The 27,954-nt window shown below is 47.2% G+C and overlaps 1 protein-coding gene across 1 annotated transcript in view; it reads left to right on the forward strand.

Moving 5' to 3' along the window:
- The window catches only part of LARGE1 (LARGE xylosyl- and glucuronyltransferase 1), a 382,199-nt gene that overhangs the window by 327,185 nt on the left and 27,060 nt on the right, over positions 1–27,954 (forward strand). Inside the window, exons 8-10 of the mRNA XM_036455498.2 lie at positions 2,248–2,360; positions 4,145–4,270; positions 23,208–23,363. Coding sequence (XP_036311391.1) covers positions 2,248–2,360; positions 4,145–4,270; positions 23,208–23,363 — 395 coding nt within the window. The remainder of the gene's footprint in view (positions 1–2,247; positions 2,361–4,144; positions 4,271–23,207; positions 23,364–27,954) is intronic.

A 27,954-nucleotide genomic window follows, 5' to 3' on the forward strand; every position in this document is an offset into this window, starting at 1 on the left:
AGCTCACACCAGCTCAGTTGGACCAATTGGGCACATTTCTTCCCAACTGGTGTTTAAAGACATCACATTGGTAGCTTGAAATCAACCATGATGGGAGTATTTACACCATGGGAATGGGCAAAAGCTACAGATTGTGTTTTGTTTTGTTTTTTGTTTGTTTGTTTGTTTGTGGGTTTTTTTGTGGGGTTGTTTTTTTTTTGGTTTTTTTTAATCTGGAAGGCTGGTGATTAAACATTTACGAGCTTACCACAAGGGGTCGGGGTGAAAGTTTTCTGAGTTGTGCAGGGTGAATAACAGTTTTCTACTGTTACGCATGTACCAGTAGAAACCAATAGTCAAAAAAGGAAAAAGTCTTTGGCCTGAGTCCCAGGGCCCAATGAGGCATTGCTGGGACTCTGATCTGTGTGGTGTAGATGAAGAAGCACTGGTTTGGAGTCAGGCAGACACACCAGTCTTATACTGTCAATTGTTCAAGTGCCTGTCTCAGCCCCTCAGTTTCCCCCCCTATCGAATAAGCATGGCAAGATCTAGCTTGTAGAGATTTTGTGAGTGTTAAGTGAGATAATATCCTAAGAAAAAAAGCCTAACAAAGCACAAAGGAGATAAACAATAGGTGTAGCTTGCACTTCTGACTTATAAGTTCAGGCTTCTGCGTATATCCCATTCTTTCTGTGACTCTGTGTGTCTGTCTGTCTGTCTGTGTGTTTATGTGCAATTTATTTTTAAATTTCGATATACTTTTTCTCCAAATATATACCCCTGGCATAAGTAAAAAGTCTCAGTGTTAACATCTTTGCGTAACATGGAGAATTAGTTTCTTTCCAACAATCTTAGAAATGTATATACGGGGTCTCAATGAAGATCATTGCTCAGCTGCCTGCCGTTTTCTCCCGACCCTTCTGCTGAGCTAAGCATCCTGAGGAGGATGGACTGACTTGGGAGTCCAAGGGTGCTACAATGCCATCCACTAAATTAACCGCAGTGCCTCCTGGGAAACTCTCTGGTCTCCGAGTGCTGTGCTGCCTTCTCGCTGCAGGCTCTCGCTGACCTGGTGGTAGACAGACGCTTCTGAGCCACTCAGCTAGGCCAAAATGTGTTTCTTTTTAGACTTTTAAAGTTGATTCCGTTTTTGCCTGAGTAATACATTAAATTGTTTTAACATTTGAAAAGTACAAAGGCCAAAACCAGTTTTGCTCAGTGGTTAGAGCGTCAGCCTGTGGACTGAAAGGTCCCGGGTTCGGTTCCGGTCAAGGGCACATCCCCAGTAGGAGGTGTGCAAGAGGCAGCTGATCGATGATTCTCTCTCATCAATGTTTCTAACTTTCTATTCCTCTCCCTTCCTCTCTGTAAAAAAATCAATAATATATATATATATATATATATATATATATATATATATATATATATATATTTAAATACAGAAGGTTGTATAATGGCAGTTTTTCTGGCTATGCTATCACCCATTTACCCCGGCCACTTGCCACAAAAATAAACAACGGCAACAATAAAGTCCGGGAAGGTGGGGAGGAGGAGGAAGTCACCTCCGATGATCAGTGTCTCATGGAGCCAAAGGCTTTGGAAGCTCATCTTAAAGATACAGTGCCAGCAGGCCCTTCACCGTAGTTCGCACATGTGGGGATCATGGCGGGCTTAAAACCAACAAAATCAGGAACGCTGAATCGAGCTCAGAGGGCCTGTCACTAAACATAAAGCAAATTGCTAAGGCGTATCCAGAATAAAGTCACAGGGGAGCTACTCTTTGTCTGTAAAGATAAATGGCATGTATTGTCCAAACACCATCCATCAGCTGAAGCCAGGTAAGTTATCATAGCTCTGGGGGGGAAAAACATAGCAGAAAACCTAATATTTATAGGAAGTATATGACGTCTCCAGTCAAGAGGTGGGCTCTTGACTAAATAACTGGTGAACTATGCATAGCATCAATAGGCCATTTCACCATATTAAAGAGCATATAGTTCAGCAGCATTCAGTGCATTCACATTGTTGTGCGACTGTCACCCCCACCCACCTCCAGGAAGGGCTAGGCCTGTGCCTGTCTCAGTGCTCACAGCAGCCTGCGGCCTGTATTCATGATCTCCACTAGATGAGGTGGTTTCAGGTCTCACTGAGCACCTGGCGGAGCCTGGGATCGAACCCAGGTTTTTCAGCTCCGACACTGGTGGGCGCGTGGGCCTGCCTCCGTCTCACTGCTGCGTTCCTCACCCTCCATCCTATGCTGTTGCCCAGGGGTGATCCTGCTGCTCCTGGACAAGCTGCGGAAGATGAAATGGGAGCAGATGTGGAGGCTGACCGCCGAGAGGGAGCTGATGGGCATGCTGTCCACGTCCTTAGCGGACCAGGTGAGTGGCCTGCTTGGAAGGTATGGTCCTTCCTGTGGACCCCGGGGCTGTTTAACAGACTTGGCAGTAGATGGGTCCGAATTCTTTTTCTGCCGGCGGTGTGGCTGTGTACCCTTGGATAGATCCGCCTTACCCGGCCCGTCTAGGAGGACAGCTTAGCCCGTGGGTTTATTCCCTTAGTTCATGCATTTGCTCATACATTTGTTCATGCCACAGCCCCGCACTGCATGCTGGGCATGCCAGGGGCTGTGCTCAGATACAGGATTACAGAGATGAGAGAAGGACACCGGCCTGGGCCTCAGAGCGCTCGCCGTGTATTGAAGCGGACTCATAAGTAAATGATAATTTGGTGTGTGACGGGGAGGTCGCTGGGCGGAGAGCGCCCGGCCTGTCCCCTGAGATGCCAGCGCGCACAGCACGGTTCTGGACAAAGTCCCGTCTGCCTTCCTGGCAGTAGAGTCCGACTTGCAGAGCAAAGCCTTTTTGCCTGGATCCTATGCCCTGACTCTGACTCTGTCCCCAAGGGAGATGCATGGAAAGGAAAGGGACACACTGCCTGGCTGGAGAAGCCAGCTTTTCATCTAGGCCATCCAAAAAAGTGGCGCCTCTCCCTGACGCTATTAACATAAGATCATAAAAATCCCCACTTCTCACTTTCTCTGGGAGACGCAGGGCCCGGGGCCTTTGATCTGAGTTCTGCCCGGCTCTCACATTGAGATTTCGAGTTTCCCCGTGGCGCAAATGGCCGTCTTGAGATGCGAAGACAATTTCTCTGGCTTCCTGCATTTTATCCTTCCCCATTCATCCACAAAGCAAGCTCGCCCTGCGGTTTGTTCCGCGTTCCATTGTCTGAGCCGTGGAATGCTTGCAAAGTTTTCTAATACGGAGGAAAGCAGAAAGTCTGTGAGGTTACTTGACTCTTTTTTTTTTTTTTTTTTTTTTTGGCATGATTATTATGCAGTATTTCCCAAGCAGCCAGAAAACCAATTTCCTTTTCAAACACGAGATCCAGTGTAACGAATGAGTTAAAAATTACCCAGGTAGCTGTCTCCAACCTGAGGGGAAATCTGTTCTCCAACATCTCGGGCTAAGCCCGCTCACAATACCTGGCGTGTGTCCCCCAGAGCTAGCAATTGGATGTCCATGGCCTGCGGGGATGGTTTATTCAGCCACCTCCGGCTGCGGTGACCCGTCATTCAACCCAGCATCTCCTGTCAGCAGCTAGTTAATAAGCATGGCCTGGCCAGGGAGCTTGGAGAAGAGCTGAGGGAAGTGAAGCTTCTTTAAAAGCAGGCTGGGCTGGAAGGGGAAGTGGGAAGTGGGTTCCCAGGAGCCACAGCCCATGGGGAAGCTCAGGCACATCCATCACTAAGTCCGCCAGGAGCCCCGGCAAGAGCCGCAGCAACCGCAGTTCTCATTTGTCTCAGCCCCTGACTGAGCAGCGCAGCTTGTCATCCTGCAGTTTCCTCCCCGGGAGGCTGGGAATGGATCACACGGGCTCCTCGATAAGGTGAGAAGAGGGGCGGAAAAGTAGCTTCGTTTATTATAGGCCGACTCGATGGCAGAAACCAGAAACGCTGTCTGCCCCCACGTGCGCTTGCCATATGGTGCGCTCTGAGGCCAGCAGGACCCGTGAGCTGGGCATGCCCCATCTCCGTGCAGACGTGATTCCATGGTTCCCAGAGAGAGAAGGCGGGGAAGTGCCCCGTGGTGTGACCAGCTCATTTGAGGCATCCACGGGACCCACCTGACCGTGCCTCTGTGTCTCCGGCTTTTATCCACAGGACATTTTCAACGCCGTCATCAAACAGAACCCGTTCCTTGTGTACCAGCTCCCCTGCTTCTGGAACGTGCAGCTGTCGGACCACACCCGCTCCGAGCAGTGCTACCGGGACGTGTCTGATCTGAAGGTAGAGGCGGGACATGTGGGTGAGGGTTTTGGGGAGCAGGGAGGGAGGTGCCCTGTGGTGCCAGAGGGAAGCTGGCTGGGGAGCACCCTGGTGGGGAGGGGGCAGTGAATGGCTCTGAGCTTTGTGTGCATGTGGTGAGAGAGATAAGGCGAGGGGACCAGAAAGAATGCTTTTCTCCTTTGTTGGTGGTGGTTGTTTTTTCTCCCCTTTTTCTTCCTGTTTGGGCTTTCTGAAAAGCAGGAAGTCTCCTGGCATCAGAGCCAGCTTGTGTGGTTATCCTTGCCACCTGCTGCCAGTCCTGTTGGTTTATGTGGGCTCCCAAAATTCAATCATGTAATTCAAACAAAAACATTCAGTGCGGGCCTGTTCTGTGCCAGGTGCTGTAGATTTGGATACAAATAGCATACTTTCTACTTTCAAGTCCTTCATGCTTAGAGGAGAAGAGAAACATGTAAGGAAATAAATGTAAAAGATATGGCAGGTGCTATGATAGGTATGTGGGTTGGGGAGTGGACACAAACATAGATGTCTCATTCTTCCTCTGGGAGAAGGGATGGTGACAGCAAAGCCTTCCTCATGGGTCTCTTGGTACCAAACATAGCAGTAGGGCCTGACAGTAGAAAGACGATGGAGACAGGATGTATCAGCTATCTTCTGTAGAAGATAATGCTGCGTAACAAATCATGCTAGTAGTGGCTGAAAGCAGCAACTGTTTGTTTAGTTGGTGAGTGTATAGGTTGGCTGTATGGTTGTCTGACTTTCCCAACTTAACCAAGTACGTATGGTCAGCTTCAGATCAGATGGCTGGTGGCTGTCCTCCAGTGTCCCCCACAGCCCATCAGCTGGCCTGTCTGGTCTATTCTGGTGGCAAAGCAGAGGTGGAAGAGGAAGCCAGAGTGCACACAAGGAAAGCTTGAGTCCTTGTTGCTAGGATTTTGTTGACCAAAGTAGCTACAGGACCATGGCCAGAGGTGTGTCAGAATTCCCTACCTACAGTTGGAGGAGTGAAGAGCTAACTTCAGCTATTAAGTGGTAGATCGAGGATTTGGACCCAGACCTGTCTGACACCAACAGTGCTTTTTGCTTCTCTGGCTGTATCAGAGAGGTAATAGATCCATGCATCCGTCTGGAGTTTATTTATTTAAAATGTATATTCATCGCCCACATAACACTATAGTAATGATAACTGCAAGTTTAAAAAAAGCAAAAGGAGCCCAAACCTTGCATTTCTGGTTGGTGAATCTTTTCTCATTGGCTCCTAGCCCCGTGTCCACAGGCGCACATTATAGCACACGTTATAGCTTATTTATGGTCAGCATGCTCATAGAATTTTGTACTCTTCTCTTACATAGCATTCCTGTTACCTTCATTGTTTCCAAACTTTTATAAATATGAACTGTGCTGTGATGAACAGCTTCAAGTCCACATCTTCCAAAGAATGAAACCAGAGTTAAAAATACTTTTTTCAAAATACACTTGAAATTTATTGCAAAATGTTAGAAACTAAAACGGAAGTACCTGCATCATTCATTTTCTCCATCGGCATTTATGCCGTTCCTTCATATGTCTTACACTTGTTAGTCACAAAGAAAATAGGTGACATACACGGGAATATGTCCAAGAAGAGTATGAACTAGACATTCAGATGGGAGAAAAATAAAACCAACCCTGTAAAGAACAACTAAACATCAGTCCACAAAGTATGAAATAAGCAGAGGCCAGGATGAATGATGAAATGAAAATCCAGAGAATAAGCAAAAAGCAGCTCGATATGGCACTTGCTACTAGGGGCACCTGCTCATCTGTGGTGTCTGTGAGCCTGTTTTAAAAGTTGGTGACTATCCTTGGCAGGGTGATCAGTTGGTTAGGGTGTCATCCTGTGTACCAAAAGGACTTGGGTTCCATTCCAGTCAGGGCACATACATGCCTAGGTTGTGGGTTCAATGGTCGGGACATGTAGTGGAGGCAACCCATGGATGTTTCTCTCTCACATCGATGTTTCTCTCTCTCTCTCTCCCTCCTTCTCTCTCCCAAACCAATAAAATCTTATTCTCTGATAAGGATTAAGAAAAAAAGTAGGTGACTATAATTTATTGTTCAAATGAGGGCAAACCATATGTGCAGCCATCCTATTAAAAGGCTGTGCCTGAGAACTTGGGCCCCACAGGAAGAAAGACAAGCAGAAAGTCAGATTCCCTGAAGAGTGACATCCTAGTGTTAAACAGTTTAAAAGTCCCTAGTGAGGAAGGAGATGGCTGTTTTCTGTTTCATCCTTGGCTTTAGGTAAAACGGGGAGGAATGTTTCTGCTGAGAATTCCTAACATCAAGCCTATGCTCCTAGTATTTGGGGGCACTGAAATTATATGCTTGGGGCAAAAATAGAAAGAAAACACGAAAAGTTTCCAGGTACCTGGCAGAAATAAAAATTCGATCTGGAAGAATAACTCTTAAAAACTGGACTTCAGAATTCTTTAGGTAAGGTCTCAAGAAAAATGAGTTGTCAACCATCAATCACCAAGCACACAGGACATAAGCCACTATGAGAGAGGGCAGAAACTGCAGACTGTAGCATTAAATCTCAAAGATTGCAGGTATTAAACTGTTGTGACTGAAATATAAAAGACTATCGATAATAGGATGGAGGAATAAGAGATTCTCAAGGTGAATAGGCCTTTTTGGGTCAAACAGTACTTTTAGAAGTAAAAAATATATATAAATTTGGAAATTACAAATTAAATGAACATGTTAAACAGTAGATTCGACTCAATTGAAGAGAAAATGAGTGAAAATGGAAGAAATATCAGAAGAAATTATTTAAAACAGAGTGCACCGAGAAAAAGGGGTAGAAAACTAAGAGAGGTTAAGATACTGGGATATATCTGATTAGACTCTCAGCAGGAGATCATAGAAACAATTAGAAATGAGGAATCATTGGATGAGATAGTGAGTAGGAATTTTCCAGGCTGTTAACAGGTATTCATAGATACCAGAAAGTTTAATACTAAGCAGTTTAAAGAGAAATCCATACTTAGACCTAATAATGAAATTGCAGCACCCAACAGAAAAGTGATTTTAGAAAGAGCCAGGGAGAAAAGACATATTCTTTGCATGCAAAGACATTGCATGTGTAGGATAAGCATTCTTAGCAGCAGTGGAAGTCAGAAAAGAGTAGAAATAGTATCTTCAATGGGCTGAGGAACAATAACAACACTTTGCATACCTAGCGAAACAACTATTCAAACATATAATTTTCAGATGAGCAAAACCAAAAAAAATTGCCACAAACATACGTAAACAAAGAAACTTCTAAAGGCTGTTCTTTAGGAATAAGAAATATTCCAGATTCAAGAAGGAATGTTGAACAAATTAGAAATATTGTGGGAACTCTAATCAACAACTTATAAATAATAGTAATCTACACAATAAAAGCCTAAGCAACTCTTATGGCGGAACAACCAGAATGACAGTCACTATGATGCACACTGACCACCAGGGGGCAGACTCAACCCTGGATCTGCCCCCTGGTGGCCAGTGCTCTCCCACAGGGGGAGTGCCACTCAGGTAGAAGACAGGCTCATGACTGGTGAGTGCAGGCGCGGTGGTGGGAGCCTCTCCCCTCCATGGCAGCACTAAGGAGCAGTGAGCCGGGTGGTGAAGAACAGCAAGTAGGCTGGTGGTAAGGAGCGAGGGGTCCTGGATTGCAAAAGGGATATTGCAGGCGGACATCTTTAAAAAGATGCATAACTTATAAATTCATGGTTGGTGGGATGGTGAAAGGCATAAGAAAAACGTAAACAACCAAAATAGCTGAGTTATATTTTTTAAAACACAAGAAAAAATATGTAGAAAAAGTGGAGGGAAATATACAGCAGGGAATCAAGAGAATAGAAGTAAGTTTAAATATATCAATCAAATAAACTAATTTGGGGAATGAAAAGATAAATTGAGTAGGAAACAATGTTCAACATATGCTATTTATAGGAGACATACCTAACACATAGCAACCTAGAGAGGTTGACAGTAGAATTATGGGGAAAGATTATCAGTTAAATATTATCCAAAAGAAAACTGGGGTAACTGTCTATATCAGGCAAAGCATTGGTAGGAATACATATAGTCACAACTAAAAATAAAAAGCTCACCAAGAAGATACAAGAAATCTAAATGTGTATAGACTTCATGCTTTAGCATATATATACATATATACATATGTACTTATATATACGTGTGTGTGTGTGTGTGTGTGTGTGCATAGATAGATAGATAGATAGTGCTCAATAGAACTCCAGGAAGAAATTGACAATTCTATCAGAGTAGAATATTTTAACATATTTTTTTAATATTGAAAGATCAAACAGACAAAAATCTGATTAAACATTATGGAAGGTTTGAATTACAAGTCTTGGTTTATTCAGTAAATAAAGAACCTTGTACCTAACAGAATATTCATCCTCTTCAAGCTCACATTTATTAAAAATTAACTGTACACTAGACCAAACAGCAAATTGCAGTGCATTTCAGGGAATCATATTACTCATATATATAGTTCTCTGAATACAGTGTAATTAAATTAGAAGGCAGTAACAATATTTTTTAATTCGTTTGATTACAATTGAAAACAACACTTGTAAATTGCTCAGGATTCTAACCAAATCAAAATGGAAACTGAAAACTACTTAGTACTGAATGAAAAGGAAATATGTCAAAATTGGTGGAATGAAACAAACAGGTAAGAAAATGTGTAGCTTGAAATGTTTACATTGAAAAGAAAGGCTGAAAATTAAGAAGCCGAGTTTACAACGTTATCTAATAAAGAACATTAGGATAAATTCAAAGAAAATAAAAGGCAAGTCATAAAAAAGATAGGAGAAAATGATGAGCAAATTGTTCATCAAAGACAAAATTTGGTTCTTGGGAAGGGACCAGTAAAATAAAGCTATGGCAGGGCTCACGGAGACACAGTGAGAGAACTCAGCAAGAAATGAACAGGGAGGCAGACATGCGGAGTTATGTGTTCGTTCTCAAGTGTTTTTGAGGCAGTCATTCTTCCAAGTTCTAGGTGTACGGCGAAGGTGAAAGCAAACAGAAGCCTCCCATTTGTGGAGCTTCTGAGCCAATAGATAAAGCAGAACTGTAAGAGATAAGAGGTTACCATGAACAACATTATGTCAAATTGAAAACTTATGTGAAATGAACAAATTTCTAGAAATGTATTCTTTACAAAAACTGGCTTAAGGAAATAATATGAGGCCGATTATCTTCTAGCTATTAAACCTTCTTACAAAGAAAGCACATCCTTGGATGGTAAGTAGAGACAAGGTCTACCAATTTTTTTTTAATCAAAAGATAGTATCAATTTTAAGCAAACTCCAGAGAATAAGAAAAGAGGCACACTTTCTAACCATTCAATGAGGCCGGGATATTCTTGATACCAAACTTAGACAAGGCTGGCATAAGAAATCTGTGGGCTTATTTCATGCATGACTATAGATGCAAATATCTTAGGCAAAGTATTAGCAGACCTTTCCTGCCATGTATAAAATAGGTAATACATCATGGCCAAGTGGATGTATTTCAGGAAAGAGGAGGGTGATCAAACATTGAAAAATCCATGTGTTATTCACACTGTTTGTAGATTAAAGGAGAAATACCATATAATGGTCTAAATTAGGGGTGTCGAACTCAATCAGAGAAGGGGCCAAAATCTAAAATTCAGCCTAAATCGCGGGCCGAATGGTTTACTGAACAGTCATAAACTGTCATTGTGATGGAAACGCAGCGGAGTGCAGTGATGACAGCGCGGTGCGGGCCACATTGCAAGGCCTGGCGGGACGGATTTGGCCCGCGGGCCTTGTGTTTGACACATGTGGTCTAAATAGATATAGGTAAATTATTTCATAAAATTAAATATTCATTCATGATTCCAAAAAAAATCGCATAAATAGTATCTATTAAAAAAAAACATAGAGCAAAATTTTGCTGAGCATTTGCTTAGGGATATACTAATCTATAATAATAAAAGCATAATATGCTAATTAGACTGGACAGGTGAACAGCCTTCTGGACATCCTTCCAGATGAAGCTGCAGCAGTGGGGGCCGAGGCAGAGGCAGTTAGGGGAGATCAAGCAGGCAGGCAGACTGGTTAGGGGTGACCAGGCAGGCAGGCAAGCAGTTAGGGGTGATCAGGCAGGCAGACAGGCCAGCGCTTAGGAGCCAGGGGTCCCGGGTTGCAAGAGGGATGTCCAACTGCCAGTTTAGGCCTGATCCTATAGGAATTCAGTTGGACATCCCCCAAGAGGTCCTGGAAGGGTGCAGGCTTGGCTGAGGGCCCTCTTCCCCACCCCCCTACCCCCATGCATGAATTTCTAATTAATTAATTGAAAGGAATAGGGGCCCTCAGGACACCACCACACATTTATGAAACTTTGATCTATGAAGAGGTGGCATTGCTGGCCGTTGGGGAGAGGATGTACTTTTCCATAAATAGTGCTGAGACACCCGATTACCCATGTGGGGAAAAAATGAAAATGGAACCCTATGTCACACAGATACCAATTTGATTCCAGTGGGTTAGAGACTTAAAAGACTAAATTAAACTCTTAATTTTAAACCATTAGGAAACTAGCCTATGACCTCAGAATAGGGAAGAATGTATTCAACAAGACACCCAAAGTATATGTCATAAAAAAAAGGATCAATATATTCAACCACATTGAAATTAATAATTTTTATCTAAGTGGCATCAAAAAGAAAAAAAAAAGATGTTTTCAAAACATAACTGGCAAAAAGACTAGTAAACAAAATACAGGGTGGTGTAAAAGTAGGTTTACAGTTGTTCGTGTGGAAAATAATGCAATAAATAATAACATAAGAGAAAACTTTGTTTCATATACTCATAGCTGTAACTCTACCAGGCACACAAAGAACTCTGAATAACTAATAAGAAAGCAGTGGGTAAGGGGTATGTAAGCAGTCATTTTGCTGCATTGCGAAGGAAGTGCCCCATAAACAGTTTGAAAGATGTGCAACCTCTTTGTTAATCAGGGAGGTGAAAATTAAGACCACAAGTCATTTCCCATCCACCCCCTTGAAAGAGTGGTGCTCCCGAGTCTCATTGGATCAGCAGGAACTCCGGGGTCCTGTTGACAGGAGTGTAACGGATACAGTCAAATCGGAAAAACACTGCAGCTCTATGTTAAGAAGTTAAAGTAGTACAGATTGTATAGTCTAAGGCCAGGATGGAATTGGTCAAAAATGGAGAAATAGGCCCAGCAAGTGTGGGTCAGTGGTTTGTTATCCTGTCAAGGCACATGCCCAGGTTGTGGGCTCGATCCCTAGTAGGTAGCATGCAAGAGGCAGCCAATCAGTGATTCTCGTCATTGATGTTTCTATTTTTTTTCTTTTCCCCTTCCTCTCTGAAATCAATAAAAACATTTTTAAAAATGGAGAAGTGGATGCTTTCAAGAGAAAGTGCTCCAGGGTGTGGACAGATGATAACAGAGTGAAACAGTCTTAATGATGAGTGACACTTCGTGGCCAGCCAGGGGCATGGGAGACTTCTAAACTCTCGAGTCTTCTTTTCATATCAAAAAAATAAAAGCACAAAACTTCCATAACAAACCAGTGCAGCTCAAAGCCTTGGCAGGCTGATAAAAGAAGGAAATTCTGGCACATGCTCCAGTGCGGATGAGCCTTGAAGACACACTAAACAACAACAACAACAACAAAAGCAGACACAAAGACATAGATATCATGTGACTTCACTCGCAGGAGGCACTTAAAATAGTCAAATGCATAAGGACAGTGACTAGAACAGCGATGACCAGGGTCTGGGGTGGGGGCGAATGTGAGATCAACGGGGGCAGTTTCGGTATGAGAGGATGAAAACATTCTGGGGAAAGGATGGTGCTGATGGGTGCATAACAATCCGAATGTACTTAAACTGAGCTATACTTAAACATGGTTAAAATGGCAAATTTGTGTATGTATTGCCACACTAATGACAATCCAGGGTGGGGAAGGGGCCTTGGCAGGTGCCCCGTGAAGAGGAGCAGTAGTGTGAGTTGCATTAGCCAGGCAGGTCTTCATGAGCCAGGACACCGGGCAGGGTACCTCCAGATTGGCAGCCACAAAAAGGGAAAAAAGGCACCATCAGTTAGAGGGAAATTTCACTGGCGAACGTTACACTTCAACATCTTACAGATGCAAACAGAACTAGGTCTCCAAGTGAAAGTACGTACGTCACACCTACCCACCACAGGCATACCTTGGCGTGTGTGTGCCTGTATTTATTGAGTGCTGTTCTATGCCTGGCACTGTTATGTCTTAGGGATGCTGTGGGAGACATTGGTCAGGAGAGGTTACCTGTTGGTGCTTATCAGCGCAGCTTACCAGCTGATGGCTGCCCCATTGGGAATTGCTTAGTGGTTGCTTAATTATTGTCCTGTTGCACTCTTTTTACCAACCTATCTATATATATAAAAGCCTTAGCGACTGAAATGAGCAGTAGCCATGACGTGCACTGACTACTAGGGCACAGACACTCAACACAGGAGCTGGCCCCTGGTGTTCAGTGCGCTGCCAACCTCCCCTGGCTGGCCAACCTCCTGCAGTCCCTCTCCCCAGGCCAGCCAATCTCCTACAATTGCTCCCCCAGGGGGCAGGGAACTGGGGTTGGGAGGTGGCAGATGCAGCACCTTTCCCAGGGGGCCAAGGACCAGCTTCCTTCTTGAGGAAGGCGGTCACCTTCCCATGCTCCGTCCCTCTCCCTGGCCAGCAGGCCCCAATCAGCCCACCGCCTGCCTGCCACAGTGGCTGCATGGCAGCAAGGGAAGGGGGCGGTGAGGCGGGGAACTATGCAGTGGTAGGGAGCCGACAGTGGCAGTGGCAGTGTCCGACATCTGTTCCTTCCTCGCCTGGCCCGGGAGTGTGGCTTCCTCTCTGGCCTGACCCTGATGGGCCTAGCCCTGATCACCAGCCAGGCCTAGGGACCCCACGTATGTATGAATTTCATGAACCGGGCCTCTAGTATTATGTATAAGTAGAGGAATTTCTATGAAACAGCTCACTGTTTTGTAGCCCTCTCACCCACACCTCCTCCAACAGCCCAATGCTTCAGGAACTTCCTTTGATCCTATTGTTCCCAAGCGTTTGGCTGCCTTTTGGGAAAATAGCAGCTCTCTTTTTGCATTCATCTAATTAAAAGGATATTTAATTACTTTTCCAAATACATCGACGTACAAGTGGCCTAAAAACATAGTTGATAATAAACACAGCTCGCTCCTGGGGAGGATGGTGTTCAGTGTCGGGGGACAGGCACCCTCCCGCTTCCTTCGGGAGAGGAGCTTCCAGCCTTGGGCATCGAGCCTGAGCTCAGCAGAGAAATGTGTGCTAAGTCGAGGTTGGTTAAGAGAACGTCTAAGGGGCGGGATGGTTTCATGGAGGTGTCATTGCTCCTGCCCCTTTTGGAGCCAAGCAACCCTGTAAATCCTCATGACAGCCCACCTGTTAGCAGATGAAGGACTCGCCTGAATCACTGCACCTCTCCTGGCTCATGACCTTCTCCATCCATCAAAGGCCATCACCCTGGCCCCACACTCAGGCCCCTGTTGTGCTCCACAGAAATGCACTTGACTTTGCTTCTGTCCACTGTGTTTCGGAGACCTTCACTGTCATCTCTTCAGCCCTAAAGCTTGAGGACTCCGCCCTCCCTGGGTGCGTCTTACAAAGGGGAGGACCCAGAGGAGCGTGGCTTAATCGTCTTCACCAGGAGCACCAACTCTCAGGAGAGCAGCCAGGGGCCGGTGGCTGGTTTAGAGAAGGGAGAGTGGGAGGGAGCCTAGAAACTGTGTTGGAGCCCTTGAGCGCTCAGTAAACTGTTAGAGAAGGAAGCTCTGGCCAGCAACAGTGGGGAATGGCCAGGAAGTGGCAACCAGGGCGTCCAGGAGTTCCTGGAGCCCATAGCTGACTGAGCCATGGTCCCTGCCCCCAGGAAGGCCATGGTCTAGGGCAGTGGTTCTCAACCTTTCTAATGCCACGACCCTTTAATTCAGTTCCTCATGTTGTGGTGACCCCGAACCATAAAATGATTTTCATTGCTACTTCATAACTGTTATGAATCATAATGTAAATGTCTGTGTTTTCCGATGGTCTTAGGCGACCCTGCTAGCTGTTCTCAACCTGTGGGTCATGACCACTGCTGTAGAGCCTAAGACCATCGGAAAACACAGATATTTACATTACGGTTCATAACAGTAGCAAAATTATAGTTATGAAGTAGCAATGAAAATAATTTCATGGTTGGGGGTCACCACAACATGAGGAACTGTATTAAAGGGTCGCGGCATTAGAAAGGTTGAGAACCACTGCTCTAGGGAGAAGTAACCAGGTGAGTAAATAGAAAATTCCAGCACAGTCTGCAAAGTGCAGCAACGCCAGGAAGTAAAGGGGGCTGGGAGCTCAGCAGGAGGAAGACCCCTGTCTAGGAGGAAGCATGGCACAGTCTTTCCTGGAGGGATTTACGCAGGAGGTCTGAGCTGAATCTTGATATCCACACTCTGCCCCTTCCTCGTCTTCTGCCCTCCCGTCCCTCCTCAGCCCCCAAACACGCGTGCTCCCCACTCCCCAGGCCTGTGGAAACCCGGGAGAATGGGAAGGATGGAAACCCACACCCAAGTTGGGATGAGTGAGCTGGGTGCCGGCAGGCAAGCAGCAGGGGCCTCACCATGGCATCAGAAACATCTGCCCAGAGGCACAGCGCCTTTCTGGGATTGGCAGGAAACGCATCTCAGGTGACGCAAGCTGTGACTCAGCCTCAGAGGATGAAATGGGTGCTTGCTCTGGACAGATTGGGTGGCAGTCCTGTTCCCACCAGGACCTCACTTCATCTTGACAAATGTCTCACAAGGTGACATTTATTTGGTCTCCTCTGTATGTCACAAAACGAAGGATCACGCACATGAGATCACTTACTCACCCGGAGTCACTCAGCTAAATAGTAGGACAGGGCTGAGGTTCAGACTCACATCTGTCTGATTCCAAGTGCAGAGCTCTGGCTCTCCCTGGGGCCAGGCTCCTGCATGCATGTACTCCCCCCCCCCACCCCCCCGGGAAACATTTCACAGGAGGTACCGAGTCCATAGGATTCGTCTACGGGAGCCCTCTTGAGGTTAAATGGGTCTTTGGAGGGCTAACCAGGGCAGAGACCCTGAAAACAGCACGGTCTCCTGGAGAGAGCATTTGAATGTTACAAGACAGGCCCCAAGGCTGGAGTTTTGACTGCCGTCCACTCGTGAATGGGGAACTGAGCGCACTTAAAACTCCTTCGGGGGAAGAGAAAAAGCGAGGGGAGACATGCCATCCACGTTGGGAAGTGATGTGTGTTCCTAGAGGCACCTGCAGCATTTGCATAAGAGGAGCAGCAGATAGCTCAAGTTTGCAAACATTTTATAACACGTGGAGAGGGGTCGGGCTTCACATCTTTCCAGGAAGGTGGGCAGCCGCCATACACGTTGAGCATGTTCCAGCCAAGCAGACTCCAGTGAAAAATGAGGCCGGGCAACCCGAGAAAGCGTAATAAAGATGATGAATGGGAAGGTTGATGTTGGAAGATTAGGATGGAAAGAGGAAGGGAGAAGGGTGGCCTGTGAGGAGATCTGAAATCTAGAATTACCTCCTCCCAGCCAGACCTCTCTGTACTGCAGGCCAGGGCCGGTTTAATTGCATTGCACAGCCCACGTCCAAGGGCTCTCGGCGTGTTATTGTGTGCACACCCCTGCGGCTGGGAAACCTAGGAGACCCGGGATTAAGTACCAGGCAGCTGGCCTGTGCAGGGAGCCTGGCTTTTGGCGCTGTGGTTCTGTGGCTCATGCTGCGGAATCGCTCATTCCCCCAGCAAGCTCCGTGGAGTATCTGCCTACCCACTGTGTCCGGGCTGTAGGCTGATGTTGGGTTCCTTACCCCCTCTTGACCAAGTGTCCTCATCAGAGAAAGCTGGAAAGTAATCACCACTTTAGATGTAAAGATTAGAAGGGTGATAACGTGCCCAACCGGCATGGTTGAGCATCAACCTATGAACCAGGGGATCGTGGTTCGATTCCTGGTCAGGCACATGCCCAGGTTGTGTGGGGCATGCAGGAGGCAGCTGATCAATGATTCTCTCTCTCTCTCTCTCTCTCTCTCTCTCTCTCTCTCTCTCTCTCTCTCTCTCTCACTTCCTTTCTGACATCAATAAAAATACATATATTTTTTAAAGGGCAGGATGAAGTGAAGCAGCTAGTATCGGGCTATGAGACATGTCGTGACTCTAGCATTCTTACTAATTGTTCCCATTCTCTCAGAATAGTTGGCAGTTGGCTGGTGGGTAAAACGTGTAGTAAGGGCTTTTCTTCCCATTCGTCCCGCTGCTCCCTTGTCAGAGGCTGGAAGTGAGGACCCCGTCCCACGGCTCCCATCCCACAGGCAGGAAGTGGGGCCTCAAACTGGAAAGGGGCTTATCGGAGGTTATGTGTTGGTTGGTTGCCCAACATCGTGTACCCCAAATACTGTGCTGGAGAATGACGTGCTCAGCCGAAGGGACTTCGGGTCATTGAAGTTTTAGTATTTTGGCCTTCCTCAGCACTCACCCATTCTTTGCTCATTTGGTAATTGTCAGAGCTTCACTCCTCTGGGGGTTCCTGATGGAAGGGACCCCTCGCTGGCTTTGTTCTTGTGGCTGACCAAGTTCAGAGGCTGAGATTCTTGGAAACATCAGCAAGAACCCTAGGAGGGGCATGATGGTTCTGAGAGTTTACCCTACAGCAACAGCTTTGGGTCTGTGTATCCAAACTATGTTCTAACAGAACTGCTCATGGGGTTTGTTTAAAACAGAGGTGAACTGAGGGGGGAGGAGAGGGAATCCTGTGTACTATACCAGTGGTCGGCAACTTTGCTACGGTTTGCCACTCTGTTGACTAACGAGTTTGTCAACCACTATACTATACTGTCTTATTTATACCAAATACCGTATTAGGAAGCCTGCAGCGTGCACACTTGATGGATTTTGTGGATCCCCAGCATTTCCCACACACACGTATTCTACGTCAACACACAGTACAGGGACACCTGTGGGACAGGCTCTTCCGAAGCCACTGTAAGAAGCAGTCCCTGGACAGCCTGGGCTCTCTTCAGAAAAAAGAGGATTTGAGCGAGAAAAGCATCAGTTAAGCAGCATTTGGTGGCTAGGACCTCAAACCTCTGCCATTTCTGGGTATGTAGAAATGAGGGCTTTCTTAGGTATCACATCCTTTCCCCCACAAAATCCCAGAGCGACAGAAACCACTTCATGCATTTCTTTTCTAAAAGCTCTACCGATATCACAGGTTCTTTCTAAAAGTAACTACTATCCCATCTGCCACTTGTACGTGGAAAGAGCAAATTAGAGGTGTGTATTTTTTCCCAAAAAAGTGTGAGACGCATACCACTGAGAACCATTTTTTTTTTTCTAAAAGCATTCATGAGTAAATCATCTCCAACACCACCTATTGAAAGTCCTTGGCCGTGAATTAATGAAGGGAGCTCTGTGCTGCAGAAGTTCCAGATCATTCCTCGTGTCCTTGGGAAGTATTGTAAACATTCTATGATGCTTCCAGTCTTACCTTTGTAAAATGGACCAGATCAGTGACATCCAAGGCTACTTGTGCCAGCTGGCTTCAAGTGCTCCGGGGCAATCCAGGAAAGGAATTCAATCCGGGGTGCTCGCTCTGTCAAAGTGTCAAAGTCCCGGGCACTTCGATTGAACTCCGTGGTACTTTGTTCTAATACCAAACAGTGTCCTTGGGCCGTGCGCATTTTTTTCTCTCAGACTCTTCCTGTCATATTTGCTGACCAAGGAATTTACTTTGTTTCATTATCGGAGTATCTCTTGTGCGTTCTCCAGCCATTTTTTTTTTTTTTTTTTTTTTTTTGCCAAGGCAGGCAAAACAAGCATTTCCTTTATTGCATTTTATTATCTTTCATTTTTATGTATGAAATCTCCAAAGAGACTGCAAACCTCTTCTTGTGGGGTTTAGTGAACCGTCAAGTTCAGGATTATCACAAGACTGGAAACATCACCCAGGAGCTGGGAGGCTTGGCTTCACATCCCGGCTGCTCTGGTTTTAAACGGCTTCTACCCGTTCATCTTTGCATCACATTAAGTGCCATCTGAAGGCACAGCACACACGCGGGCGAGGTTCTTCCTTGACGATGGAGGTTGTAAATCCATATCTGAAATAGTCTTGAGAGGCTACATTCTTTTACAAGCTTCTTGTAAGATCTAATTAGTGGGCATTCCTGGACTTGGTGAAGGAGCAAGGAAGAGCTTGTGGGGACAGAACTAGCTCAACTATTTGCTCGCTAGTTACGTGAGCTGGTGTTCGCAACCTGTCATTGCTTCGTAGGATGCCTTTTTTGTAAATGTAAGCTCACATTTGGAAGAATGTAGACTTATAGAAAAGTTGTAAACATGATATTGAGAGTCCTGTGTCCCCCTCATCCAATTTTAGTTTCCCCTAATGTTAATATCACACGTAAAATGCTCAACACGTACTGACAAGCCAAACAAAATAGAAACAGCCTCATAGACACAGAACAGACTGACAGCTACCAGAGGGGAGTGGGGGGCTGGGTGAAAAAGGTGAAAGGATTGACCACAAACTGCAAGGCTGCTGCTGCTATTCCCCATGAGGGATGGTCTCCATGATTTAGACAACTTCATGCAGGCCACCCAGCGGGTCAGAGCTGGGCCTGGTGCGTAGGCCTGTCTGCTGGTCCCTCTCTACCATCCATCATGATCCTGAAGACGTCAAGGAAAGGGACTTGTGAGACGTATCCTTCTCTTGAAATACTCAATGAGCGGAGAACAGAGGGAGCTGAAACTCCTTGGAGAGAAAAAGGACACGCTGTCTGGCCCTGAGACAAAGAGAAGGGGAATCTGTTTCTCCTCCCTGCAGCCCCCTCCACAGGACTGTGATAACTGATTTGCTGTAGACAAGCAGGATGTGAGGATTATTGAGAAAGGCATCATCGTGATTTTCGATCTTGCACCAAAGGGCAGTTATAGAATACTAAGGACCTGCCGGGCACGGCGGCACACAGGATGAATGGTCAGCCATGCTCCCTGCCTCCCCAGAGGCTCACATTCCAGGGACACCAGGTGTGAGCCTGTAAATAAATCATTACAACAGCGTGCAACAAGCTCTGTAATAAGGTCATATGCAAATGTCTGGGGCACTGAGGAAGGACCCAGCAGCTGCTTGGGATGCTTACAGTAAGAATCGGATGACCCGATTTGTAGAGGCTGAGAAAGAAATAGAGGGTTTGCATGTCTTAGTCTGGAACTCTGGAGCTATACACATTGGTTAGTCAGCAGTGTAGTCTCTCCCTTGTAGTCACGTGATGGCTGCCATGATTCCAGCCATCACATCTGTTTACCACAGAAAGGTGAATGGGGTGGGAGGAGGATGACATCTTATTCATTATTAGGAAATCCAATATATGCTTTCTCATGTATCTTTTTTGGGCACTGTTAGATCATCACATTGCCACCATAGCTGCAAGGGAGTCTGGGAAATCAGCAAGTAGGATCATCATGATTAGCTTAGATCATAAATGGATCGTGAGCCATTCCCAGGGGCTGGGGTCATTGTAACTATGAAGGAAATTAATGTTCTGTTTGAAATGAAGGATGGGGTGGAGAGAGAGACATACCAGCAGGCAACCTTTGGCCACTTGTGGTCCTGGAAACAAGAAATGCGTTTGAGCTCAGCAATAAAGGGTGAGCAGACATTCAAGTGGTAGAGAAGAAATAAAAATATTCTAAGAGGGAAAACTTGTGCAAAGGCACTGAATTATGAAAGGCGGGTTCCGGAAACACCAGGAAGTTTGCTAGCCTTAGAGGTAGAGTTGGAATCCTAGGTGGGAGCCCATTTGCCCGTCTAAGGAGAATAGATATTCTTCTATGGATTGGAGAAAGTCCATGGGGTCTTGAGACAAACACCCATCCTCCAGACACCCCTTAGCTCAGTAACTTGGAAGACATAAAGCCGTGTTCTTATTCACCTGGCATTTGCACACAGACTGGATTCTAAGCACTGAAGAAGCTGACACTTTGGCTGAACTCTTCCCGTAGCCTGCCCTTGTACCTCAGTCTTGTTTCTAGAAATGCTTTTTTTTGAGCCCTTGGTGGGTGATAGAATTTCTCATTTCTCCTTTAAGCTTGTGGACTACCGCTGATTACCCAAATGTTTCCTTGATGGTAATCAATTTCTGATCGTTTCTCTGGCTACTGCAGGTGGACTCCAAGTCTGCACATGCAACCAGCCATCACCGATAGATCAGATCCAACTAAATCACAGCCATGGGGTCCCTGGTGCCGGGCAGTGTTTATCGCCCACCTGGCACACAACCTGGGTGCCTCCCTCTCTGCTTCCTGCCGAGCTGGGGGTTCAGCATGTGTTACCTGCAGCCCCAGTGTCCCAGGAATGCCTAGGCTCCCTAAGTTTGGCAGGAAAAAGTGGGTTTTCGTTCTGATCCTGTAATTTTCTGTGCATCTCAGGTCCCTTTATATAAACAGAGCTTCTCAATGGTTGCAGACATGGGAGAAATAAGAGGAATAGACTCTTAACCTGTTAACTGAGCAGGACCTATAAATATGTCAAACATAAACAATATCGAGAACGGGTACGACATATGAATACGTCCTTGAAATATATGTTGTGCCCTGAGAGGGACGGTATATGTTTTCTGTAATCTTTATAATTGTTTGTAAAATTTATAATTTTTTAATTCGATGTTTCCATTTTTTTTGTTGGTATTCTTTTCTATTTGTTTGTAATTTTGTATTTTCCTTTGTGCTTTATATGTAAATAAATGAAAAAATATATTTCATTTATTTTAATTAAGTATAAATAAATAAAAATAATAATATAAAATTACGTCCTCTGGGCGTGACGTACTGACACGTCCTAGTGAAAGAGTACGTGCCCGTTACAGGTTGCGTAATTAAAAAGGGAACTCCCCGGTTAACAGGTTAATTTCTGTCTCCTCGGGTTCAAAGTCTGGCGATCCCACCATGCAGCTGTGTGACGGGGGACATCTGCTGAATTTGCTTCCCCTGTAAAATAGCATTAAGGTGCATACCTGCCACTGAGAGTGTTGAATAAAGAACCAGTGAGCTAGGACAAGTGTTCAGAGCCCTGCTTGGCACATAGCAAGCCTCCAATGTATGTTAGCTGCTAATAGTAATTATTGTTACTGTGCTGCTGGGTCTCAGCCAGTGGAATAAGTTATGATGGGTTTTCACACCACCCATTTTGGAGACTCAGTTATCTTTGCCAGCTCCTTGCAAAAATCTGTTTTGGGCACATTCTCCCTTGTCATTCCATCTCCAAAGCTTGTCAGTGAAGGTCACCTGCCACCAGCTCGCTGCCCCCAGGTCAGCAGTGATGGGTGACCGTGTCCCTTCCAGGAGCCAGGAAATGACATTTCTCAGTCGTCAGACCAGCGCTGATCTAAATCAGCAATGGTGATTCTGAGTCTGACTTTCAGAGGCAGGCAAGTGGCTTCGTAGAAGGAGCCATCGCCTGGGAGATGGACGGTGGGCCCAGCTGCTCCCCCTGCTGTGTGTGACCTTAGGCAAGTCACTGTACCCCTCTGGGCCATGGCTTTTTCCCCCTTGAATTGGCCTGGCCCAGAGTCAGGACCAGCCCTCTCTCTGAAATCTCGTTAAAAGCATGTGGCATACTTGTGCTTCCATACAGACAGTTACTTCCTGTTTTCCGAGTTCATCTCTGTGTTCATCTCTGTGTGGTGCAGAGTCACACTAATATTTGTTGAGTGAATAATGTGGTATTAAATAGAAAGAGAAATATTTGGAAGCAAGGCAGACCTGATTTTGTTTTAGAAATGGCTCCTTCACCGTCAGATCCGGCATGTCCTGGTGCTCGCCTGTGCCAGGCATGACATACTTCATTCACATAGCAGCGATTTTCCCAGCACTCCATGGGGCAGTGTACCCCTCCCTCCCGGCTGGAGGCGGAAACCACGCCAATTATTATATTTGAATAAGGAATTGGACCTTTAAGAATGATAACTAGATGCAGGGTGTTTGCTTAGTAACTAGAAGAGCAAAAATAGAAAGTTGCAGGGAATGGTTGCCACCCGCAGGAGGAATAGAGGTGGGGATTATTGGAATATTGTCACCTGGGGCTGGGCTCCAGCCCTGTGTAGAGTCAGCAGCCAATGCCCAAGGGTAGTGATAGGATGGAGACAGGAGGAGGGAGTGGCAGGTTCGGGGTGTTGGAAAAACTGCAAACATGGATTTCGCTGCGCTGAAGGAAGGAAGCTCCACTGCTGGTGTGAGGAAAGGGGGTGGCGTGTCTCTCACAGGAACAGGGAGCCCCAGGAAAAAGTGAGTTTCTTCCTTCTCCTCCTGCCTCAGTCTCCCTCCCTTGGCCCCTGTTGGCAGCGCCTGACAGAGCAGCTGGCAAAGCAGGGACAGGGTTTGCCGCGTCCCAGCTTCCATTAGTCAACAGAGCCAAATATCAACAGTACAATATCCCCTTTCTTCACAGCAGCATTGGCGAGCTTCCTTCCCCGTTATTCCAAAGCAGGTTGGGGCCGAGAGGTGAAATATCGTACGCACTGGCACATGCAGGAGCTGTTGCTATTCCCATTTCACAGGTGGGGAAACTGAGGCACGGGGAGATGAAGTAACTTGTTCAAGATTAAATGAGTCCCTAGAGCAGAGCCAGGATTTGAAGCCAGCAGTCTGGCCTCAACCACTCTACCATAAACATTCAATGAATGAATAAGCGGTTGGATGAATGGACGAGTGAATGGATGAATGGATGGGCAAGCACAGAAATAATGCATCCCCAGTGCCCCGCCCGGCCTGACCGCCTCCTCGGGCCCTGCCAGGTCATCCACTGGAACTCCCCCAAGAAGCTCCGGGTGAAGAACAAGCACGTGGAGTTCTTCCGCAACCTCTACCTGACCTTCCTGGAGTACGACGGCAACCTGCTGCGGCGGGAGCTGTTCGGCTGCCCCAGCGAGGCCGATGTCAACAGTGAGAACGTGAGTGGCTCCGGTGGCGGGGGGGGGGGGGGGGGGGGGGGGGGGGGGGAGGGCGGCTTCTCCGCGGGTCTGCGGGGACCTCCAGCGTGCAGGGCTGTGTGCCAGGCTCTGGGCTCGCCCGAGAGGAACGAGACGCCATCACTGCCCTGGGGGTTCCCTGTCTGGTGGGGGAGACTGGCAGTTAGGGCAAAAGCTTTTCATTCTGATGTAGTCCCATTTGTTTATTTTCTCCTTATTTTCTATTGCCCTAAGAGCTGTATTGGTAAAGATATTACGACAACATATGTCTGACATTTTGCTGCCTATGGAGTCTTCTAAGCTTTTTATGGTTTCCTGTCTTACATTGAAGTCCTTTAGCCATTTTGAGTTTATTTTTGTGTATGGTATAAGTTGGTGATCTAGTTTCTTTTTCTTTTCTTTTTCTTTTTTTTTTTTTTTCCATGTATCTGACTAATTTTCCCAACACCATTTATTGAAGAGACTGTCTTGACTCCATTGTATGTTCATACCTCCTTTGTCAAATATTACTTGAGCATAATGGCTTGGGTCTTTTTCTGGGTTCCCTGTTCTGCTCCATTGGTCTATATGTCTGTTCTTATGCCAGTACTACGCAGTGTTGAGAACAGTGGCTTTGTAGTATAGCTTGATATCTGGTATTGTGATTCCTCCAACTTTGTTCTTCTTCCTCAGGATTACTGAAGCTATTCCGGGTCTTTTTTTTAATTTTATTTCCTGATGAATTTTTGGAGAGTTTTAGGTCTGTGAAATATGCCATTGGTATTTTTAATGGGGACTGCATTGAATCTATAAATTGCTTTGGGTAGTATGGACATTTTAATGTGTTGATTCTACCAGTCCATGAACACAGTATACCATTCTTCTGGTTTTTCCTTCAGTTCTCTACTCAAGTCAGTATTTGTCATTCTCTCAATATTTGAGTACCCATTCAGCACTGTATTCCAAATGATAAGTAAAAATGTTCCCCTGCCTCTTTCTTTTTTCCTTCACAGAACAGGCTCAAATAAAAAGCCTTGCAGCATTAAAGCTATTGGTTAATCATGGCATCGTGGGTTCCCCTTTCGTCAGTGTCTTAGGAAGCGGAACTATCTTTATAAGTGACCCACTAGCTTTTCCTACCATCAGCCTCCCCTGAGATCACGGAGTCAGAGGGGTGCAGGGAGAGTCCCCCGTGGTCCTCAATAAGCACGTGTGAATGCCGGCATCTGCCAGGCACCGCGCAGGACCCTGGGTTAAAATTAGAGGCTCACCCAGTCCTGTAACAAGTGTTAGAGATGCCTAGAGCTTCGTCTCACAGACACAGAGAGGACCCGGAACCAGCAAGCGGTCCCTACCAGCACTCTGGTCCTCGACGCTGCAGGAGCCACACTCGCCACCTTTGCGGTTCCTTCTGCATCCGTCCCAGGCTCACTCCACCCACCCGGGGCCTCTGTGCTGGCTGTCCCACTGCCCGGACCACCCTGCCCCTCGGTGTCTGAGCATCTCCGATGGGGCATCTTCAGAAACGTCCCCTGACCCTCCTCAGCCTCCAGGAGCCCATGGCCACTCTGTGTTATGCCCTGTTTCCTTTCCATTCGAATATATGCACCGTCCACCAGTGTTGGCTCCATGGACTTATTTCCTAGTTTTTCCCCAAATCTAAGACCAGAATAGGATTATTCTGGTTAGATGAGAGACATTGCCTGTTCTGCTCACCTCTGTGGTGCCTTCCCTGCAAGGGGAGCAGGCTCAGCCGTGTAAATCCACCGAACAGCTTTCGTCTTGGTCAGATTCCAGTTGAGTGAAACCACTTCGTGTGGAGAATGGAATGGGGAGGCCACTTAGACACTGTTGCCGTATCCCAGGCAAAACGATGACAGTGGGGCTGAGACCGAGGCTGGCAGGGGGACAGAGAGCACAGACAGATTGCTTTGTGGGCACTAAGGACGGGAGCAGGGCCGTCTGGCACTCGTGAAGCAAGACAGCAGGTCCCTGCGCCCTCTCGCTGCCTCTCGCGAGCAGGGCAGGGCAAGGAGAGGGTCTAATCATTGCACCCTGGACGCGCATCTGGAGGCGCCCACTCCTGGTCCTTAACAGCATGTCAAGTGTCATGTGCGAACATAGCCAGAGGGAAAGGGCACGAGCTTGGATCCGGCCCAAAGCGGACACTCCCAGCTCCGGGAAAGAAGGTTGTTAGCGCCCTGACAAGTGTGCAGATGGTGGTAGTCTCGAGGGAAGGAAGTCCGGGACCTCTTCATGGGCCTGCAGATCACAGAAGAGAAAGGGCTCTGGTGGCGTTGTCTCAAAGCTCAATCAGCCGCTGGATATAGAGTCACTGAAACAACCCCAGCCTCAGGGCCAGGGATGCAGCGGAGTATCACAGATCAAGCCCGGCTCTCCCCGTGCGGGTCTAAGTGAGGGATGCAGACAAGTGGGGGTTGTCATCCAGTGCAATGAGTCCCGGATGGCGGTGGTGCCTTGAGAGCACATGGGAAGGGCTTTGCATGCAGTAGGAGAGAGGGTGCATCAGGGTGGACTTCCTGGAGGAGGTGGGATTTGCAGGATGACTAAGGAGGTATAGAAAGTGGACTCAGTGGGAGGGAGGGGCAGCACAGCAGAGAGGCCAGAGGTGTACAGGAGCATGGCACAGTCAGATCCGAATGAAGGCAATGTGAGAACATCAAGGGCTGCACGACTTTGGTTTTTTGCATTATTATCATTTCCTTGAAAGGAAGTTGATGGTGGTTGATGAGTTGATGGTGGTGATAAGACGGTGAACGTGCTAGTCATCCCAGATCCCGCATTTAATAGTCGCTTGACCTCAGAATGCTCTGGGCCTCAGTTTTGCCACCTGGAGAATGGGCACAGGGGTGCCTTTGCCGTAGCGTTTCACAGATAATCTATGTTAAATCATCAAGAAAGAAGGACTCGGCACCAGGAACAACACCCTGTTCCCTGTGGTTGTTTTTATTTTACAAACCACGGTGCCCAGCCATCGGATGACGCTCTGTTGCTCCTCAGGTGGATTCAGGTTGTACTAAATCTGAGGAAGGGCCTGCAGGGAGCAGAACCTGCAGGGTCGCTTAGAACCTGCCTCATAGCCTCTGAGGGCTGTCACGTCTGCCCGGGGTCAGGCGGTCCCAGAAAGGTTTCCTGCCAACGAGGGGCCTGCGGTAGGAAAGAGAGGCCACTTGGTGGGCCTCGCTGCCAAAAGAACGAGTAATTTCAGGAGGTCAGGGGCTTCGTCTCTTCCGTGTGGAGCTCAGGGTGTCCATGTGACGGGGAAGAGCTCAAGCTCCAATGGTGGTTGGTATGACAGTCGCCGACAGGGCACAGACACTCCTGTCCACCCTGGCACACCCACTGTCCCCACTCTGGAGCCAGTCACTTCATCTGTGTGATGCAATGAGCATCCAGCTGGCGGTAGTTGTTCTTATTTGCCCGAAATGGCCATTGAGGCTTGAATTCTATGCCTCACCTTCCTCTCCCTCCCCCTCAGCAGCCCAGCCCCGAAGCATTTCCAAGAAAGCCCAGGACTCCACTGAGCACAGGTGAACAGTCACGGAAACTCCGTGCCCCCTCATCCAGGCAAAAGCCCCTCGACAGCGCCCCTAACAGGCGTGCATCTGGTTTCTGCTGGAATCCTCCCACAGACGGGGAGCTCACCACCTCCAACAGCTGCCTTCCGAGGTGGAGGCTCCAGGTGCCACTCCCGCCTTCCCCGTGTTGTGCTAGAACCTTCCCTTCAGTGGGGAGTGCATTACGCTGGGGCAAATAAGGACGCCTCCTGTTGCCCCCGAGAGCCTGGCAGACAGCGTCACGTGTTTCCATACAGCCTGTCTCCCTAAGCCCCGTATTTATAGGGCAAAGCTTTCTCATCGGGAACGCCTGCCCCACCAACAGGGATGCTCCAACTAAAGGAAGCTTGCCTTTTAAATACAGAGCCTTAACCTGTATAGGCTGGAACCACTTTGGGTGGGACTCTTGCTAAATACATGCCCTTCCTTTGGCCTCCAAGTTATACAGAACTCCATTTACAATGGCTAAGGCCTGGTGGCGCTGAGCAGGGGGAAGGGGGCGGGAGTCGGCCAGAGGGGGGAAGATGCTGCTTATCCTGGCAGGAAATGGCCTCGCACTGCCTGCTGCTGGTTCTGCACATTCCTTCCTGACAGCTGTCATTTTCCCTCCGTCAGCCCTGGAGCCGCTCTTCTGCACGACTCTCCCTTCCCTTCCCTCCCCTACCTCCTCCGGCAGCCAAGAAAAGAGAAGCCCAGGGTATTGAAGTCAGAAAGGCCAATGGGAAAGAATGAGCCACTCTTTCATTCAGTTAAGTGATCAAAGAGCAAATATCTAAAAAGTGCAGCAAAGCAAGAGAGAGAGAGAGAGAGAGAGAGAGAGAGAGAGAGAGAGAGAGAGAGAGAACAAACAACGCCCAGTGAGGGCCTGCATTTATATGGAACTGGAAGTCCATAGGCAGTGAATGCAGACTTCCAGCTCCCGCATGCGCAGCAGACGTCACTAAGGAATGGAATGGCCCCACGCGTTCTCTCTGGGCTCTGGGCTCTGTCCACACCCCAGGGTCCTAGCCAGGCAG

Source organism: Pipistrellus kuhlii, unplaced genomic scaffold, assembly GCF_014108245.1.
Source record: "Pipistrellus kuhlii isolate mPipKuh1 unplaced genomic scaffold, mPipKuh1.p scaffold_m20_p_3, whole genome shotgun sequence".
In the NCBI taxonomy this organism is placed as follows: domain Eukaryota; kingdom Metazoa; phylum Chordata; class Mammalia; order Chiroptera; family Vespertilionidae; genus Pipistrellus; species Pipistrellus kuhlii.